This window comes from Ambystoma mexicanum, chromosome 7p (assembly GCF_040938575.1).
Source record: "Ambystoma mexicanum isolate Mex_15411 chromosome 7p, UKY_AmexF1_1, whole genome shotgun sequence".
In the NCBI taxonomy this organism is placed as follows: domain Eukaryota; kingdom Metazoa; phylum Chordata; class Amphibia; order Caudata; family Ambystomatidae; genus Ambystoma; species Ambystoma mexicanum.
In genome coordinates, this window is record NC_090939.1 from 872,127,927 (window position 1) to 872,147,247 (window position 19,321).

The window sequence follows — 19,321 nt, forward strand, 5'->3', positions numbered from 1 at the left end:
CATCTACCAGCCACATCAGAAGTTTCTGCGGTTCACGGTTATGTTTTACAGCACCTTCTGGTGGTGATGGCTTCCTGCGTGATCAGTGTAACATGCTAGTTTCAAGGTGAGGTGCCTGCAGCTCCACCTGGCGGCCAATTGGGATCAGGAGACTGGGGGGTGTCTGTCGGAAAGAATCCTAATACACTCCGCTCTTCCTGCCCGATATTCCTCTTTGACCGAAGCCTACCCTGGTGGTGACTACTGACTCCTCTCTTTCGGGGTGGGGGGCTACTCTGGAGGGATAGGCGATTCATAGCGCATAGTCAAGGGCAGAAGCCCTCCTGCATATCCATCTACTTGAGCTCAGGGCAGTGGGCCTGGCCCTCAAGGCGGTTCTACCCCTCTTCAGGGACAGGTCTGTTTTGGTCAGGAAGTACAAGTCTACTACGATTAATTTATTATTATTATTTTTTCCTAAACAAGCAGGGTGGCTCCCCCCACCCCCAACCACCCACTCGTCTGCATGGAGGCTGTATTGATCTGGGAATGGGCCCTGACGTAGGGGATTTGGATTTCATCAGTCCACCTCCTGGGGGACAGCAATGCAGAACCGCACCAGCTGAGCTGCTTGGGGTTCAACACCTATGAGTGGGAGTTTCACACAGATTCCTTGTTGCCCCTGTTGCAGCGTTGGGGATTCGCAGACCTGGGCTTTATTGCATCTCCTCTGAATTACAAGAGCCCCCAGTTTGCTTCATGGGCATGACTGGGTCAGGGGGTCTCTTGGAGACGCCGTCCAGATCTGTTGTCATAACCGTAGCTGTTATTTTGCCTCCCTCTGCCCCAGCTGACCTTCCGGAGGTTCTGTGCTACGGTGGGCTGCAGCCACATCCTGATTGCCCCCCACTGGCCTTCGAGAGCCTGGTTTTTGGATCTGTTGCAATTGTGTTCGCAGGAGGCCGTCCTCCTTCCGATCCCCAACAAAGGGCTTCCTAACACAGCAGGGCAGGGCAGGGCAGTGGCCGGGTTCCTTACCAGCTAAGGCTACAGCATGCTCAATTTTCGGATGACAACTGGGACATCATTAATCCGGCCAGGAGGCCCTCTACTCGGTCCCAGTATAAGAGCAAATGGGCTAGGTTCTGCCAATGGGCTCGTGACAAGGATCCGGATCCTGTCACCTGTGCTCTGGATGATGTACTGGCTTTTTCAGCGCACCTGGCTCGTTCTGGAGTTCAGGTGGCTACTTGACGCACTTATTTGGCAGCCATTGGGGCTTACAAGAATTCCGTTGAGCCTGTGTTTTCAGCAACCAACCTGGTGGTTAAGGCCCACCTCAAGGAGTTGTCTAGGCTTTTTTCTCTGGTGCATAGGTCGCATCCTGTCTGGGACCTCAATGCGGTTCTTGCACCTTTGCAGTGCAAACCTTTCGCGCCGATGGCCTCTGTGGACATCCGGCTGGTAACGCTAATGACAGTACTCCTACGTCCCGTCACCTTTCCTCCATACTGTATGGGCGCCCCTTGCTAGGGATGCGAAACTGAACCTTTTTCACCAGAAGAAATTGTCTTCCACTTTAAATTTAGATGCACCTGGTCCTGGGAGCATACGCTCCCCTTACTCTGCCCACCGGTGCCACTCCCTAGTCCTCTTTTCTGCATCGATGGGAGTGGACCGCTTTCACTAGCACTCCTGGGTTAGACCTCCGGCCTTGTAATTCCACACGCTCTTCCCCAGGATATTTTCTTTTTCCCTGTTCTACACAGCAATTATCAGAGTGCATGTCGACGGCAGGTTTCAGCAGGTGTCTGGCCTGCGAGGGTTCCTTCCCCACGTCAGATCCTCATGCGCACTCTCTCCGGTGCCTTGGCCCCGACCACGGCTGAGACAGCTGTTCTGCATGCGATGCACTGACCCCGCACTCATTGAAGAACCGTTTAGCCAGGTGCAGAGAGCTGTTCAAAGATCACCCCCAGAAGACATCAATGCATAAGTGAGGAGGAAGACCAGGCCTAAGGGAGGGAAAGGTCCGAGCCTCCGCTCTTAAGCATGCAGGCGGAGACTGGGCCCAGCTTAACGGGCAGCACTCAGCAGACACGTGGCGTTGGACATGACAAAATGGCCGCCCGGCCAGGCAAGATGACTGCGCATCCTGAGCCTCCCCACACCAGCGCTCGGGCATGGGAGCGCACGTCGAGATGGGACTGGACAATGCCAGTTACCTGGTCCACATCATGCCCAACCACATCTGCACAGGGGCGGTACACAGACCCAGGCTTAGTGCGACAATCGGCGGCAAGAATACAGCAAGCACAGGGGCCTGTTCCCATGCAGCCAAGTCCTTCACCAGCATGCAAGGATTTGTTCTTTGAAAGGTTCCTCACCCTCATGAAGTCTCCACAGATGGGCACGTTCCTCGGGGGGGTCATCAAGGACATGCTCCCTCCGGCACTACCTCAAACTCTGACTGGTCCAGACCCTGGTTCCTGCACTTCCACCTCTGCAGGTAGTCATGGCGGCTCTGCCATCGGCACAGCCCCCTCCGCAGCTTTCGGCACTTCCAGTCAGCATGCCACAGCTGCCCGCACCCAGCACACCACCAGCAGCTCCCGACACATCAGTGACACGGACGAAGAGGAGGATCAGGATACTCCCTCCTCAGCTAAGGCATTCCATAAGAGGCTGGCGGGTGTGGCCGAGTACCTGGGGATCCGGCAGCCCCAAATTGACCAACCTGAGGTGTGGGTCTTGGCAGGGGTGTTGACCAGCCGTCTGTCCTCAAGAAATGACATCCCTATACAAAAGGATGGAAAATCCTTGGCAAAAAGGCCTGGGTAAAGCCGCATTCCATGCAGCCTACGAATAAGCGCCTCGATGTCAAGTATAACAGGCTCACTCATACTGTCTGTGCACCCCCAACCTCATTCCCCTGATATAGCTGCAGCCTCCATTTACTCTAAAATGCAGGCTTCTCCATCTGTCCCTACATCAACCCCCCTAGGGAAGGAGGAAAAGCTGCTGGAGTCATATGGCAAAAAGATATACTCTAATGCTATGCTCCACCTGCGCCAGGCCAACGCGGACACCATGATGGCAGCAGTGAACCAAAAGCTTTGGCGGGAGATTGCATACTTCCTCCCGGAGCTCACCCCGCATAGTCAGCTGAGATTCAGGACAGGGTTGGCAGGGGTGAAGGTAGTGACCCAGGATATCATGGAGTCCACAGTGACACACATTTACACTGCGGGCAGAGCTATCCATATAGCCACCCACATGAGGACAGCTTGGGTCAAGGCGACCAAGTTTAACCCTGATGTGCAGAAGCGCTTTCTCGACATGCCGTTTGAGGGGGGGTGACTTGTTTCACTCAACTACGGAGGAGGAGCTTGATAAAAAGAAAAATGGCACCTAAATAGCACAGTCCTTGTCAAACTTGACTAAATCTGCAGCCAAGGCCTATAGCCAAAGTCACCAAAGCTCTGACGTAGGTCGTACCTTTGGTGGCTCCTAGGGCTTTCAGGAGCGCCGGTCTAGACAGCCCGACAGGTCACCCAGCCAGCACAGGCGCAAGCAACACAGATCTTCTCACTAGGGATTTCACCAGTCCCCCTCCCAGGCACAAGCCTCAGAAGGAAAGAAACTGACGGTGCAATCCAGATCCACAAGTTTCCGATGGGGGGGCAGGCTTGCCCTTCACATCCATTCCTGGCGGGCATGGTTCGCTGACCCATGCATTCTCTCTGTAGTTTCCACAGGCTTACGTCTGCCATTAACTCAGTTTTCTCTTTCCTCCCCTCCCACAGACTGGGACAGCAGCTCTTCTGGCGAAAATCCGCTCGCTCATTGTGAGTCAGGCAGTGAAGGAGGTTTAAGCTTCACGACAAGACATGGGCTTCTATTCCCGTGTATTAACCATACAGAAAAAGAACCAGGCTGGCCTGATGGTGGTTCTAGTCCTCTTCCTTGAACCTTTCCCTACCCCTTCAAAAGTTCAAGATGGTTACTCCAGCACTCATTGCGGAGACTCTTATGTGGGGGAGACTGGATGTGCTCCCTGGAACTGGAGGATGCTTCCCTGCACGTCCCGATTTGGGAGCCCCATCTTTCCTTCTTACGGTTCAGGATCATGGGCTTTCATTTCCAATAAAATGTCCTCTTTTGGCCTCAATTCGGCCCGGAGGGTCTTTACAAGGCTAAGGAATGCGGTAGCAACTCTGTTCAGGACATATGACCACCACCATTATCCATACCTTGACGACTGGCTGGTCCGAGCAGAGTCGCCCTAGGGAGTACACAGCACAACTACAACTTCAGCACTTATGTACTTGCTATACGATTTGTGGTTCTCTATCAGCCTCAAGAAGTCGCAGTTACTTCCCACTCAGTCCTTAACATTCCTGGGGCTGATTTGGGATACGAGGGCAGAGAGGATCTTCCCCTCGGAAGACAAGATCACGGCAATCAGGACGGCCACAAGGCATTTTCGCAGCAGACCATTAACCTCAGCATGGTGGTACCAGCACCTGCTCCGAATAATGTCGGCTTGTCTCCTGGCTGTGCCACACACAGGACTCCACATGAGACTGCAGCTACATATCTCAGCCACCTGGAATCAGGAGACTGGTTCCCAAGCAGCTCTAGTCAACATACCACAGTACCTTCACCTGGACCTGGTGTGGTGGAGTGCAGCGGCCAACCTGTTGGCAGGCAGGCCGTTCAGACAGCCTTTACCGGAGATCACCATTACCACAGACTCGTCCCTAGAAGGATGGAAGGGTGGGGGGGAACCACTGTGTCCATGGAGTATAGTCATGGCAGGAACAACTGGAACACATACACTGGCTCGAGATGATGGCCATCTGGCTTTCTCTGAAACTTTCCTCCCCTTGTCAGCAGCAAGTTCGTCTGCATCCAAACAGACTACTCCACTTGCATGTATTACATCAACCAGCAGGTAGGTACCAGTTCCCCTCCTCTCTGCAGGCTGTCCATCGACATATGGGAGTGGGCACTGTCTTACAACATTTACTTATCAGCAGTCCACCTTCTGGGGTAATCCAAGTTGGAGGCGGACAGACTCGGCAGGCTGGGGGTCGACAACTACGAGTAGCAGTTGAACAAAGAGGTCCTGAGGGGGATCTTCGACTGGTGGGGCCTCCCTCAGGTAGACCTATTCACCACCAAGAGCAACAGGAGGTGCCACAAGTTTGCTTCCTGGATGGGACAAGGCAGGGAAACTCTGGGGTTTAGGAGGTATTGCACTGTCTGGATGTCAGGCATGCTGTAAGATTTTACCTGGACAGGACGAAGAGCTTCCATAAATCGGATGCCTTGTTCATCACTTTTGGCGGGTCAAATCCAGGCTGTCGAGCCTTCAAGGCTTCAATAGCAAGGTGGATGGTGATGGTCATCGAGGCGTATGAAGGCCAGCACAGGTGTTTGCCAGCAAACATGCATGCCCATGCCATCCGAGCCAAGGCCACAGCTGTGGCTTTTCAAAGGCACGTCCCATGGTAGATTATCAGCAAAGCGGCTACTTGGGCTTCCCCATCTGCCTTTTGCAAACACTACTGCTTGGATGCCAGCGCCAGAACGGACGCAGCATTTGGCAAAGCAGTTTTGAAGAACTTGTTTTCTTAGAGGGGCAACTCTCCTCCCCAGGGCTGCATTCAGTTGTAATTGCCAATACAGTATGGAGGAAAGGGGACGGGACATAGGAGTATTAGAAGTTACTCACCGTAGTGACTAACATACTCCTAGTCTATAGTCTCCTTTCCTCCATACTTCCCACCATCCTCCCCCTTAACAACTCAGTGTCATTAGGCAATTGTGATATTGTCGCCGCGTCAAAGCGGACTGAGGAGTGGTGCCGGTGGGCGGAGTCAGGGGAGCGCATGCTCCCAGTGCCGTGTGCATCTAAATTTGAAGGGGAAGACAATTTTTTCTGGTGGAAAAGGTTGTTTCCCATCCCTAGCGAGGGACGCCCAGGCAGTATGGAAGAAAGGGGACTATGGACTAGGAGTATTTTAGTCACTACGATTAGTAACTTGTAATACTCCTACATCATGTCCCCTTTCCTCCGTACTGTATGGGCGTCCCTCGCTAGGGACAGGAGATGGAACCTTTTTGACCAGAAAAATAATCTTCCCCTTTAAATTTAGATGCACGCACGGCCCTGGGAGCACGCGCTCCCCTGACTCCGCCCACTGGCACCATCCTCTTTTCCGTGTCAACTGCAACAGACCGCTTTCACCAACGCTCCTGGGTTAGGCCGTCGGCCTTGTAATTCCACGCACTCTTACCTGAAAGAAGTATTTCTTCTTTTTCTCTCCCAATTGTTGGGTACTGCTCTGTCCTCTGGCGCCACGCTCCTCCCCCTCGCATGTTGATGACGGCAAGTTTCAGCAGGTGTCCAGCCCGACAGGGTTCCTTACCAACGTCCGGCCCTCACACGCTCTGCCTCCGGTGCCTTGTTTTAGACCACGTCTAGGACGGCTGTACCGTGTGCGCCGCCTTGATTCTACGCGCGCTGAAGAATCGGCTGGAGGACCTTAAGCATATGTGAGAAGGAAGACCAGGCCCAAAGTAGGTGCCCTGTTATCCTCTGCACCCCGCAAGGGCGACTACTTCCCAGCCAAGCACCCAAACGGGAGGGACCTTTCAGGTTCTAAACCCAGCAGGAATACCTTAAAAAAAAAAAAAAATGCCAGGACTGCAGGTCGAAAATGTCAATTACCGTTCTCACTGCGTCTGCCTCTGGTGTCTGGGCTCCGGGCACCGTACAGCCGACTGTGGATCCTGTCAGGCCATGACCGAGCAGGCTCTCAGGGAGCATAGAGGTAAACTGGCAGTGGGTAAGCTAGCGTCAAAGTCTCCTTCAAAGAGGGAGGAAGAGTCGAGACTCTTCCTTCCTGGCACAAAAAAAACAAGAAAAATATCTTGATCGAGGAGTCGATCGCGCCACTCTTTGCCTTCCTCTAAGAAGGCAAAGAAGAGACGCTATAGGTCACCTTCAACCTCTAGCGATTCCTCCACGGAATGCCCGTGCTGCAGAGGAGGATACCGAGGACTGAGGCTTGGAGTATAGTGATGCTGCAGCGATCACCGAGGAGTGCTGCTGAGGGTGGGCCGATAGCAAGAGTGTATTCCCCTTCCATCTGGCTGTACTTGGCTTGAGCCAACCCTTCTTGGCCAGGGCGACTACATCGGTCTGCAGTGGAATACCCGTTTTAGCCGAGGGACATTGCGTGGGGACCTCTGCAAGAACCCCCTCCGCTGGTTGCTCGACCTCTGGTTGTGAAAGGCCCAGGTACTCAGCCAGCCCTGCAAGACATTCATGGAAGGCCTTGGCTGATGATGGCGTGTGGGGGTCATCTTCCTCATCCGTGGCCACCTGGGGGTCCGGAGGATCCTGCACTGGTGGAGGAGTAGCGGGAGCCAGAGGCTGGGGTACTGGGACTGAACCCGGAGGCTGTGGCGGAGGCTGGTACAGAACCGCCTGAGGAATCTGTTGGGGGGGGGGGGGGGGGGCCAGAGCCGGTGGGAAAGGCTGCGCCGGGGCCAAGGGCACCGGCGGAGGAGCCTGAGGTGCTGGAAGCATTGGCGGGAGCACCTCCCTGATGGCATCCCTGAGGATCACACCCATCCGGGGGGGACTTCATGAGTCCCAGGAACCTCTTGTCCTCACAGGCTGGAGGGGTAATGGGGGATATAGACGGTATAGCAGGCGGCTGCTGGAGGCGCTGTATACCCTGCCCATATGGACGTAGCGGGAACCTGCCCTATGGACGTAGCGGGAACCTGCTCTGCGCAAATGAAGGATAGGCTGTAGACCACATACCTGGTTGACTCCAGTTCTACCTTGACACTCGTTCTTCGCCAAATTCCTGACCCTGGTGCGGCATTGGACAGATGTCTGGCACGGCGGCCATCTTGTCGAGCTGCCCTCCACGTGCTTGTTATGTTGCTTGGCTCGCTGTGCCCAGCCTCCTCCAGGACTCTTGAGTGTGGATCATGAGGCCTGCCCTGCTCCTCAGGCCAAGGCCTGGTAGGCGGAACGCCCTTGGCCCGGGGGCAAGTAGAGCTGCGTCTAGGCACCCCCTCTAACGTATTGCCGGTATTAGGACGTGGCCCCTCTGACATATTGCCGGTACAAGGGCTTAGCCCCTCGCGTGAAGACCCGGTACAAGAACCTTCCGGTCCCTCAACACTGTCACCGGGAGGATCCGTGGATCCCCCGACCCGGGACGCCTCGGTGCACGTGCTGGTAATAGAACCCAGGCGGAACCTGCCGCGCTGGCGAGTGCTTGGGAAGGAGTCTCCCTTGCGGTGTGCGATGGAGAACAGGGGGCGTGGGGGTCTGAAGTTGGAAAGAGCCCGTCGCAGGATGGACAACTGCTGAACCCTGTGGAAGTCAACATGCGCCGGGGAGGAGCGTGACGCCTGTGGACCAAGTACCTGAATGATAAAAATTCCGTGCGTGGAATTACATGGCCGAAGCCAAACCAGCAGCGCCCGTGCCCATCAAAAAGGGGACTGGGGTGTGGCGCCAGAGGGCGGAGTCAGTGCAGCGCATGCTCCCTGGGACGCACCCCTGCGTACCCCTAAATTTAAAGGGGAAGGTTTTTCTGGGGAAAAAGGTTCAATCTCCCGTCCCTTGGAAGGGATGCCTATGCAGTATGGAGGAAAGAATACGGGACGTAAGAGTATGTCCTGATAATGAAGGACAACACAATGGCCATGTACTTCCTCAACAACAGAGGAGGTGTAGGGTCACTACCACTGAGCAGAAAGGCAATGCAGCTCTGGTTCTGGGCATACAAGAATGAATTTCTCTGTCGGCAGTTCACCTAGCCGGGGAGCACAACACGGCGGTGGATGCTCAGAGCAGGCAGAGCAGTCTCCAACCTGTGGTAACTAGCTCAGTGAGTCCTTCAAGAGATCTTCACCCTTGGGGGAACCCCTCAATTGGATCTGTTCATGACCAGTGTCAACCGGAAGTGCAAACAGTACTGCTCCAGGGAATTTCCCCCAAGAGGAGCTCTAGGGGATGTGTTTGTGGTGGACTGGGAGTTCCCACTCCTGTATGTGTTTCCTCGAGTCCAAGTCATTCCTCATGTAATCAGGAGGTTGAGAAAGTTCGGGAAATCCATGCTCTTAATTGCCCCGAAATTGGCCCAAGAGGTCGTGGTCCCGGACCTTCTGGACATGTCCATCTGCCCTCCAATTCCGGCTTCCACAAAGCGAGCATCTTCTCTCAAGCATGGTTTGTGAAAGGATGAGATACAAGGATTTGGACCGCCCGGATGACATAATGGAGATTGTGCTTTCGGCCAGAAGGCCGGCAACTAAATCTTTGTGCCATTGGAATAGGTTCAGCAACTGGCGCAAGGATAAAAATGTGGATGCATTTCTATGTGACACACCTATGGTGTTCTCTATTCTATTACTTTTAGCCAATCTGGGGCTCCAGATTGGAACCATTAAAGGTTACCTAGCCGCGCTTTCCATTTTCAAGCACTCCTCAGAGCAGGATTCATATATTAAGATCCCTTTGATTGGCCAATTCTTGAAGGGCCTTACTAATGTATACCCACCAGTTCCATTCATTGTACCTGTATGGGACCTCAATCTTGTGTTAAAGTTTATAACATGTATTCCCTTTCAGCCCCTACACTCATGTCCTTTAAGACTCTTGACATTAAAAACCGTTTTGCTTATTGCAATGATATCGGCCCACAGGGTAAGAGTTGCAGGCTCTTTCTTGCAAACCTCATACAGTAGCTGTAAAGACAAGGTCACTCTCAGGTAGTCTCCGACTTCCACTTGTCACAAAAAATGACCTTCCCAATATTCTATCCACCTCCTCATCCAGGAAAGGAGGAGGAGAGGTTACATAGAGTGGACCTAAAAAAGGACCCTCAGTTTTTATATATTGAGGATGGCTAAATTTTGCCAGGTCGACCAACTTTTTATTGGATATACTAGTCCAAAATTGGGCCTTGCGGTTACCAAACAAACAATATCCAGATGGTTTATCCTGCCTATTGGCGAATGCTACAGACTAGCGGGCATGGACCCGCCGTAATGCCTAAGGGCTTATTCTACAAGGGGCATGGCATCCTCTGCGGCTCTTTAAAGGGGTGTCCCAATCAATGATATTTGTTCAGCAGCCACTTGGTCATCTATCCATACATTCGTAAAACATTACTTTCTGGATTCTTCTTCCAGTCAGGGAGGACTTTTTACAAAAGCCGTCCTCCATTTGGTCCATGATTAGATCTAAATTTATTTGGTACTCCCACCTCCAAATTATTACTGCTTTGGGAGTCTATCAGAAGATGAGGAATATGTGGGACGACACAATCCATTCGAAGAACAAGTTACTTACCCCTGGTAACGTTCTTTCGATTGGATGTTCCTCCCACGTATTCCTCATCGCCCCTCCCGGCCTACCCCGCCGTACAATTTACGTGTTATTACTCTTTATGCTTTCTCTGAGCCTACGGTCTTGGGTGCGCCTGGTAATTCCTCTTTGAAGGGGAAAAACAGAACTGAAGCCAACAGGCGCTGTATGCGCTATTTATACTGAGAATGACGTCGAACTGAGGCCCTCGAGGGACATCGACTCGACACTGCATACAGTGCCCTCTGTCGGGAAAACATTTTCTGAAGCAGCAAAGCTGGAGAGAGATGTATCGTAAGATAAAGAATATGTGGGAGGAACATCCAATCGAAAGAACTTTACCAGGGATAAGTAACTTGTTCTTCTTCCCAGCTTTCCCATATATAGAACCTGGCTGTTCGGGGCTTAGGGCAGTAAGCAGAAGGTTGTGTCACTGTGGTTTTTGGGCATGGTTTCTACATGCCTTGGCTCACCATGACACTGTGGAAGGGATCTACGTTAAAATAACGTAGGAAGAAAAGATTTAATTGCAAAATGCCGAGGCCCACTGCAGTATTTTGCTATCTGGTGTTGCTGATTTTTTAAAAATGTTTATCCCATGTATGCAGGGGACACCCCTGCAGTCCCCAAAATCGAAGTACGGAGGACACCCCGCTCGCCTAGCTCCCACTATTTTCGGATTTGTGATTTTATATATATGCCTAATGCGGGAAAACCATGTGTACAGCCTTTTGGATACCTTTTGGGTCGGTACCCTGTGGAAGGCTCAGAGTCTGACCGCTGCAGAGCAATAGATCGGCTTTGTGTCCTTAAGCACCTGGGACAGAATCACAAGCCATGGGGTTTTGTTTTAAAAAAGATATCCTTTTGATAACCATGACATAAATAGGAGGCCGTCCCAACCCCCCAAAAAATTAACATTCTTTTGCTTGCTTTTCTGGGAGCTTTTTTCAAACTTGGCAAATGTGGATGTCTGCCATGCAACCCCTTCCAAATATTTGTTGGGGGCCTAGGAAAAAAAGTAAGTAGAAGGGTGCTACCTTCTGTGTCTGCTTGTGCATGGCTTCAACAAACCTTGGCTCACCATGCAAGGAGTAAGTTCCAGACCTACGCCTGGTGCCGCAAACTCCTTCCAGCGGTTTCTTCTTCCAGCACCGCACCCCATAGAATACAGTTGAGTCCCACTATAAATTCGGTCCAATTGTACTGGTAGCTCATCACCTTTCCTTCCAATGCCTTCCTGAATATTTGATCTGTCCCTCATCCCAAATATCTACCACACTTTGATCCTCCCTACCACTACTGAATGTTCGATCATACTCCTCCTTTGCCTCTCTGACAGGTAAAAAGCGCTTCGAGGCCATAACATATATGGTAGTAGGCGCTATACAAATTCAAGATAACCTAACATCTGAGGCCTGAAGGCTTAGTGTTTCAGGCCGCTTCAGTGAATTAGGGATAGTCTGCGTACTCCAAATAGCGAGACAAAAAAGAAATCCGCTCTGGGTGATTTTTACATAGGGAAGCATGGTACTGAAGGTCGTTAATGCCTTTTGTGCTCTAGCTAAGTTCTCCCATGTCTTGTGTAATGCAGTGTCTGAGGAGTCCTCCCACTTGCTGAAACGGCAGAATATGAATGGCTTCCTTAACATTGTCAATGATGGAAAGGTGGTGGCCTCTCAGGATCTCCAAGCCGGCTTGGATATGGCGGACAGCGTTGGTCGGTCTATGGGGATGTTTGAAGTACTTCACATGGCCTCATGTTTTCGATACGGTTTCCCGGAAGTGCAGTCCCAAGTGTCTTAAATATGGCATTTGATGGCAAATATCTTTTTGCCCAAAAGCCAGCGAGTCTGTAGAGATTTCACAGCATCTAAAATTGCGGCAAAATCATTAGAATTGGCAGTCCAGTCTCTTCCTTGTTTGCCTTTGGGTCTAGGAGAAGGCTTTTCCACCACTACACCCCGTTTGTCAGAAAGGCTCAGTTGACTTGGGCGGAATCAAAGCAGAAGTCGTTATTATGGCCGGGCAGGGGTAGGGGTGCATGGAGAAGTCAGATGGCACAGACCTTGGTGGCAGCACTCGCCTCAAAATCTCTGAGATCTCCAGCCACATTACTCCCGCTGGAGGGAGAATATAGGAGCACTACAGCAAGTGGCAAATCGCACCTGATGCTGGAGTGCTAAAGTTGGTTCCTATGTAAGCCTCCAAACTGACAACACACAAGTCTTTGCTCATAACCGGAGCTCAGGGAGAAGATGGCCACCCTTTTAGCGAAGGGAGATGTGGAAGAAGTCTTTTTTTTCCAGAAAGGGTGTTGGGTTGGTATTGCTCTTATTTCTCAATACTCAATAAGTGGAAAGGCATCCGTCCCACAGTAGACCTCAGAGGCTTGAAGTTACTGAGGAAGCACAACTTTAGGATAATGACTATGCAGTAGATCCTCCAGGCTATGGCAATCTTAGGACTGGTTGGTTGGACCTCCAGGATGCCTACTTCAATGCGTCGATTCATCAAAAGCACAGGTGATTCCTGAGGTTTGTCATTGATGTTTGCACTTTCAGTTCAAGAGGCTTCCTTTTAGGTTGGCCTTTGCACCCAGTGTGTTCACTAAGCTGATTGGAGTATTGGTGGCTCAGCTAAGGAGAAGAGTCTACGTCTTACCGTATTTGGCTGACTGGATCATCTGGGGCTGCTCACCGGAGTGGGTGTAGAGGCATCTCGGGGACACAGGCTTGCTGCTACTTGGCTTGGCCTTATCCCTTTACTTCCAACTTGACAACATCCCAGAGGTTTCAGGTCAGTAAGGCAGTCCTGGGCATGCAGGCAGGAAGGGCTTTCCCTCCCATGGCAAGAGCTGTGAGCATTCAGCAGAGGGTCACGCTGTTGCACAACACACTCATGCTACCAGCTTCAAACTTTCTCTGCCTCCTTGGCCTCATGGCCCCCTGCATTTTTCTGGTGCCAGAGTCCAGGTTGAGGATGGGCTTCTTGCAGTGACTGCTGTGCGGTCTGTGGTCAGTTTTCCAGGGACATGTCTGATGTCCTCTGGGTTTTGAGGCCAATGACCAACAACATGGTGGTCGGGATGGAAAGAGTTTCGATGACATTAGAATATTTCTTATCACCTTGACCGGAGATCCAGGTAGTCACTGATGCTTCATAAAAAGGCTGTGGTGCTCACTGTGGGAATCTGCATTTCAGTGGCGCCTGGTTCCAGGTAGAGTGCCAATGTTGCACCAACCTGTTGGAGCTGCGAGCCATCAGACTAGCGACAGCTGCTTTTGTGCCTGTTAAGGAGAATTCTCATTACATGGTTAATTTCCCTTACCTACTGAGTCCCTTAGCAGCTTTGCTGGCTTTCTAGGATTTATTGTTTCACCTGATAAGAGTGTGAACCTTTTTTCCCACTCTTACATGTGTTTTGCTATGTGTATTTCTACTTTTTGTGTGATCTTGGGCACTGGAGCCTCACCTACTCCATGGCACCATATTCTTCCATGTGTGTTACACAGCACCTTCTGTGCAGTGACACCGGGTTGTCTTTTAGACTTCCCACTGACTCCGTTTTCTGGGGCTTACTACTGTCCCCCAGAAAAGATAAAGTTGCCATTCACTTTATTTAGTCACTTTTACCACAGACCCAGTACACCCCATCTTACATGGAGTATTGGAAAGGGTTAAATCGTATCCCTTTTTGTCTGTCTCTTGGAGCATTGTTTCGCTCCCTTTACATCAAGACTTGGCTGGTGGCAGTGGTATCTACCCTATTTTTTTATACCGCGGTTCTCTTAAATAACCATGGTATTGTTTTGGCTATCATATTAGCCTCAAACATAAACCCGCTTGCCCATATATATTTTATTATGGTTCCGGCTGGGTTTATTCGCCATTTCTTTTTGTAAATGTCTTTCTCGTGTTTTACTCTGCGCGCCAAACCGGGTTTGATCCCTTTGTTCATCGCCTTTTCGTGGGCTTCCACACAGAAGCCCTCCTTTAGGCGCCTGAGAGTCTGGGTAGGCAGGATGTGGGGGAGGGGTTTTAGGACCCCTGCCATGGGTTTCCTTGGTAACCCAAGTCGCACTTCTGTTTGATTGGCTGGGTGACTGTGCTTGCCAGGAGACATTGCTGCACTGATAACGCCCATGCTCTGATGCCAGCAAGTTAACTAAAATGTAGAAGCTGGTGAGACATTTGCCATTACTCATCACTCCTCACTCATCAGATCCCAGAAGGACTGGTGGTTCAAGCTGCGAACTCGAGGACATCCATGTGGAACCTCTTGACAGCACAGGTAATCAAAGAATACCAATGCTGTCTTGAAGGATGTGTCGGCTTCAGGGAGTATGGCATTAAAGGCCACTACTGGCACCTGTGCTTTTGTGAAATTCTACAACCTTCTGCGGAGAACAATTTCAGAGTCTGCACACCATCTCCTACAAGGGAAGGTGAAAGATGGGTTTGTGGACTTAGATCATGACGGCAAAAAAGTGGTCTGTCAAGCCCTCCAGACTGGCATTGACGCCATGGATTGCATTGAGAGGTTGATGTGGGCATCGATGCTCCAGAGGGCATCGTACCTCTGAGGTTTGGGTTTTTACCCTTGCGTACATACAAAGCTTCTAGACATGGCCTTCCACAGAGAGAGCACCTCTTTGGGCCAAAGGCTGATGAGTACCTGGAAAGATTTGCCAGGAGGCAAAGGTGGTCACAGATTCTTCCTTGAAGGGCGCTCACTGATGAGATCTGCAAGCAAGTGGTTTGTTGGAGCTACGAATGATCAGTCTAACCCGGACAGCTTTTGCGCCTTCCTTCATGGGGAGAAATGTCCTGATTCTGACTGACAAAATAATAGCCATAAACTACCTCAACGAACAGGAGGGTTTGGTCACTGCCTATGTAATGGAATTCCATGCAACTGTGGTTCTGGCCACTGAAGAACATACTTCCGCCTACCCTCACTATTCCTGCCATTATTCCCTTCTATCTACTCTGCCCCCCTCCTAGTCCACCTTCTCACCCCTCAGATCTCCATTCCCTCTTAACTGTCATAACCTTCTCACTCGCATATATCAAAATTGGTACCTCAATGGCAACACCTTACCTTCACTCTCCCTGAACACGCCAAACTCGCCCCCCAAGTCATCCTACATCTGCTGCATACTTCTTGTAGGTCTATTAGTCTTCCTTCACCTACTCTGACCTCCCTGGAACATTTTTTGTAGTTCTCTCCCTTGGCATAATGGGTAGTTGAACACTGATTTTCCCTACCCAAAACATACGTATGCATTCAGTTATAGCAATGTGCATGTTTGTATTTATTTTGCCATCTGTACATAACTTTTCTTTATTTTGATTTTTACAGGTTTTAAAAAGACAGGGCTATGATGCTGCGTGTGATATTTGGAGCCTAGGGGTTCTTCTGTATACCATGCTTACAGGGTGAGTTCACGTGTCCTGAGCAAATACCTCTCGACATCTATTTAAATATCTGAATCTAACCTTATGAGTTTAGTAAATAGTAATGTATAATAAAATATAGCTTCTGGTTTTTTCTTTATTTTTGTTTGATACCTTTGTTGACAACACTTGTGGGATGACTTCCAAGTGCAGGACATGAAGACATGAGCACATGCAGTGCAGGCTGGGTTGGTGTAACATTCCTGAGTCTGAAAGACCTTCAATTTCTCTAGAGAGCTTCTGTAGCCACAAGATCTGAAACATGTATGGTTTGTGTAAAGTGAAGTCGTTTTATGTAGTGCAATGAGACTGGAAAATGAAAGATAGCCAAGTGTTGCTTTTAAAATCACATCTGTTAGGGGGAATTCTCAAATGTGCGAATTCCCTCCACCTTAGAGACCCCCAGCAACTTTGCTGGATTTTGAGGACTTGATTTTTTTTAACCTGGAGAGAGTGTGACCCTTTTTCCCACTCTCTGATGTATTTTTGTGTGAATTTTACCTTTGTGTTTCTTTTGGTTATGGAGTCTGAAAAACTCCATAGGCGGCATCTTTTACAATGGTCACACTGCACCTTCAGTGCAGTGGCACAGGGAAGTCTTTTAGATTTCCCAAGGTTTAAATACCTCCTCTGGGATAAACTACTGTTTCCCAGAGCAGTAAAGTGAAGTTGACTTTAATTGGTACTTGCTAGACCCAGCACACCCGTTTTTACAATAGAGTGCTGGAGGGGTTACTTAGTATCCCCTGTGTCTAAATGCTCATGTAACATTTTTATGTTACCCTTTCCACACAGAATGGCTGTTGGCAGTCGTTTCGTTCCGAACTACCATAGTTTGCATTTACCGCAGTTGTTCGCAGCTCCGGTAACGCTAACCGCGGGAGCCATCTTCTTCAAAATGGCGCATGTCTTTGTAGAAAGGTCCTTCTAGAGAGTTTCTCTGCTCGCCAAACCAGGTTTGGTTGTTTTGTTCATTTCGCCTTTGGCGGGCTTCAGGAGTGAAGCCCGCCTCTGGCTTCAGAGTGTCTGGGGTAGGCAGGAAGTGAGGGAGATGCCCGAAACTCCCTGTGCTTAGTCTCCTAGGAGACCCAAATGCACTCTGTGGTGATTGGCTGGCTGACTGGTCCGACAAGGACAGCCACCCTGCTGGGTGAGTGACAGCTAGTCTGGAATTAATGGGAGAGAAATTAATAAAAGGCAAGTCTTTTGGCTTGGAAGGCAGAGTCGACCACTGGACGAAGGAACCAAAGACGAGCTTGAAGAGGACGCCTGCTGCAACTCCTGGACCGTTGGTTTGCCCGGTGAAGCCCTGCTGCAGCACTGAAATGCCAAGTTTGCATCGACGGAGAAGCCCCTGAAAGGACGACTTCTCCCTTTGAGTTGGTGGGATACATCCACTCCAAAGTAAGCCACCTGGACACCCATCTCTGAGCTGGTTGAATTTCCTCAGTTGCTGCAGGAAACCGTATAGCCAGGAAGAGGGACACCAGATTGTGTGCGTTACTTTTAAGCTGGCCTAAAGCTTTTGGAAGATCCTCTGGACTCCCACGAAGCAGGACTGACCAAGCCTGAGCCCCCTCAGCAGAGTGCGGGACCCCAGAAGCAAGGACAGTCCACCTTGACAGCCAGGAACTGAGTTGTTGCTATTTGCGATAGCTGAAACGCGAAACAGCCACTGAAAGTGAAGTTTGCCGGTTGCAGGTTTTGGCAGCCCCAGTGCATTGTAGATGTCCTCTGACGTCCTCCCCCTTCTCCCCACGACTGAGGCCCAGGAACAGTGAGATTTGCAGAGCTGCACAGGAACAGAAGTCATTAGCTGAATCTTTTCTTCTTTACCAAGGTACTGTAAAACAAGTCTAAGAGAACTTACCTCTTACTGTAGAAGTGCTTGTAACTTCCACAACTCACAAGTCTAATCAGCTTGTGGTCCTACATTTGATTCTTCGTTTCATCGCAGACTCCTAAGAACTTGTGGAAAGATGCTTTCATTGACTTACCAGAAGTGCTTTATCCTATCCTATCCAAGACTTTAGACCATTGACTTTGGCTTAGCCTATTGAATTGAATGACTCTTCTAGTGAACTCTTAAAGTATCTGCACTGCTTAAGAATATTTGTGGTCTCTTGTGTTCCAATTGCCTTTGCCTTTTACCAACATTTAAAGAGTGTTCTGAATACCAACAGTAAGATATTACTGTCCCCAGCACCCTTGTTACTGAAGTCACCTGTGGGTGTAGGTTGCGTCTGTGGGCCATGCAAAAGGGTCTTGTCTGATTCAGAAACCCAGTGTACAGTGTTGAAGTGTATTTGTATGTTACTATTCTATTGCTCCCTTCTGAGGAAGTCATTAAAACTGACAAATTATGAATTGTTTATGTAAGAAACCTTGAGTGTAAGAGTTTATTTGAATACCTGTAACTGTGAATCTTTGTGTAACTTCACTACAGCTCACATTTCCTCTCGTGAGATAAGCCTGGCTGCTCAACATGCTACCAAAACTGTGTAGTACAAGCTTATACCAAAGGTTGGGTTGCCTATACCTGTGGCCATAGTTGTTTGTAGTGTTCCCAGAGGGTACAGAATTCAAACTTTGCCTAACACCATACACAATAGATTTATATTTTGTGTAGTAAATACTATAATGTATCTCAAAGAATGCAACATATTAAATTCAGTGTGTTGACCCCTTTGCTACAAGCACCAGCACTCTTTCAATTGTTACTGTTTGAGATGTGGTTTTTGCTTCCGGCCTTTCCTGTTAACAGCCAATAGGTTGCTAAACATTACTTGCATTACTCATATGGCCCGTTCCCTTTCCACCATCCTTGTGGGTGTCGACCCAACATGGGAACAGTACCGGAACCTTTGGCAGCAACAAATTGAGCTTCCCCTTTAAGTGTAGTATAGTGCGCAACCTCCGGTGCCTCACCTCGTAGACGGTGTCAGACCTGGAAGCCAGCGCATAGACTTTTTTTAGCTCCCTGCTTCCGCCCAATTCTGTTTCTTCAATCTTATCTAACTTCCCTTCGGTGCCTCGCCTCCCCCGGTGCATGTCGGCCACAGGAGGATTCACAAGATGTGCCTCATGTGACTGCTCGTTCCAGGCCTCGGACCCCCATGCACTCTCTTCCACACTTCTCTGCCCCAAGGACTTTGTCTCCAGGACCATTTGTCAAGGCAAGGTAGGCCCTCTGTTCAGAACAGCTCTGGAGCACGGCGACTCCTTCCGTGGGGTTCCTGCGGGACAAGGCTTCCTCGCGTTCAGGTTCTGGCAGGCCGGAGGCCTATAGGGCTACTGGCTCCCTAATCGAGGGGCCCAGGAGCTCTTCTGGGCATTTCGGGGACAGACCCGAGACCGTCATGGCTACCGGCTCCCAAGCTGGGTGGCTCAGGGGCCCTACCGGGCTGTTCTCGGAGGACGATCTAGTTCGTCCTCTTCTTGGACCCCAAGGGCTAAGGTATTGTCGGGTGCCAC

The 19,321-nt window shown here is 50.3% G+C and overlaps 1 protein-coding gene across 3 annotated transcripts in view; it reads left to right on the forward strand.

Annotated features, from left to right (window-relative positions):
• The window catches only part of RPS6KA3 (ribosomal protein S6 kinase A3), a 1,283,345-nt gene that overhangs the window by 1,151,373 nt on the left and 112,651 nt on the right, over window positions 1-19,321 (forward strand). For all 3 annotated transcript variants that reach the window (XM_069637077.1, XM_069637076.1, XM_069637078.1), the window contains exon 19: window positions 15,753-15,829. In XM_069637077.1, the coding sequence (XP_069493178.1) occupies window positions 15,753-15,829 (77 nt within the window). The remainder of the gene's footprint in view (window positions 1-15,752; window positions 15,830-19,321) is intronic.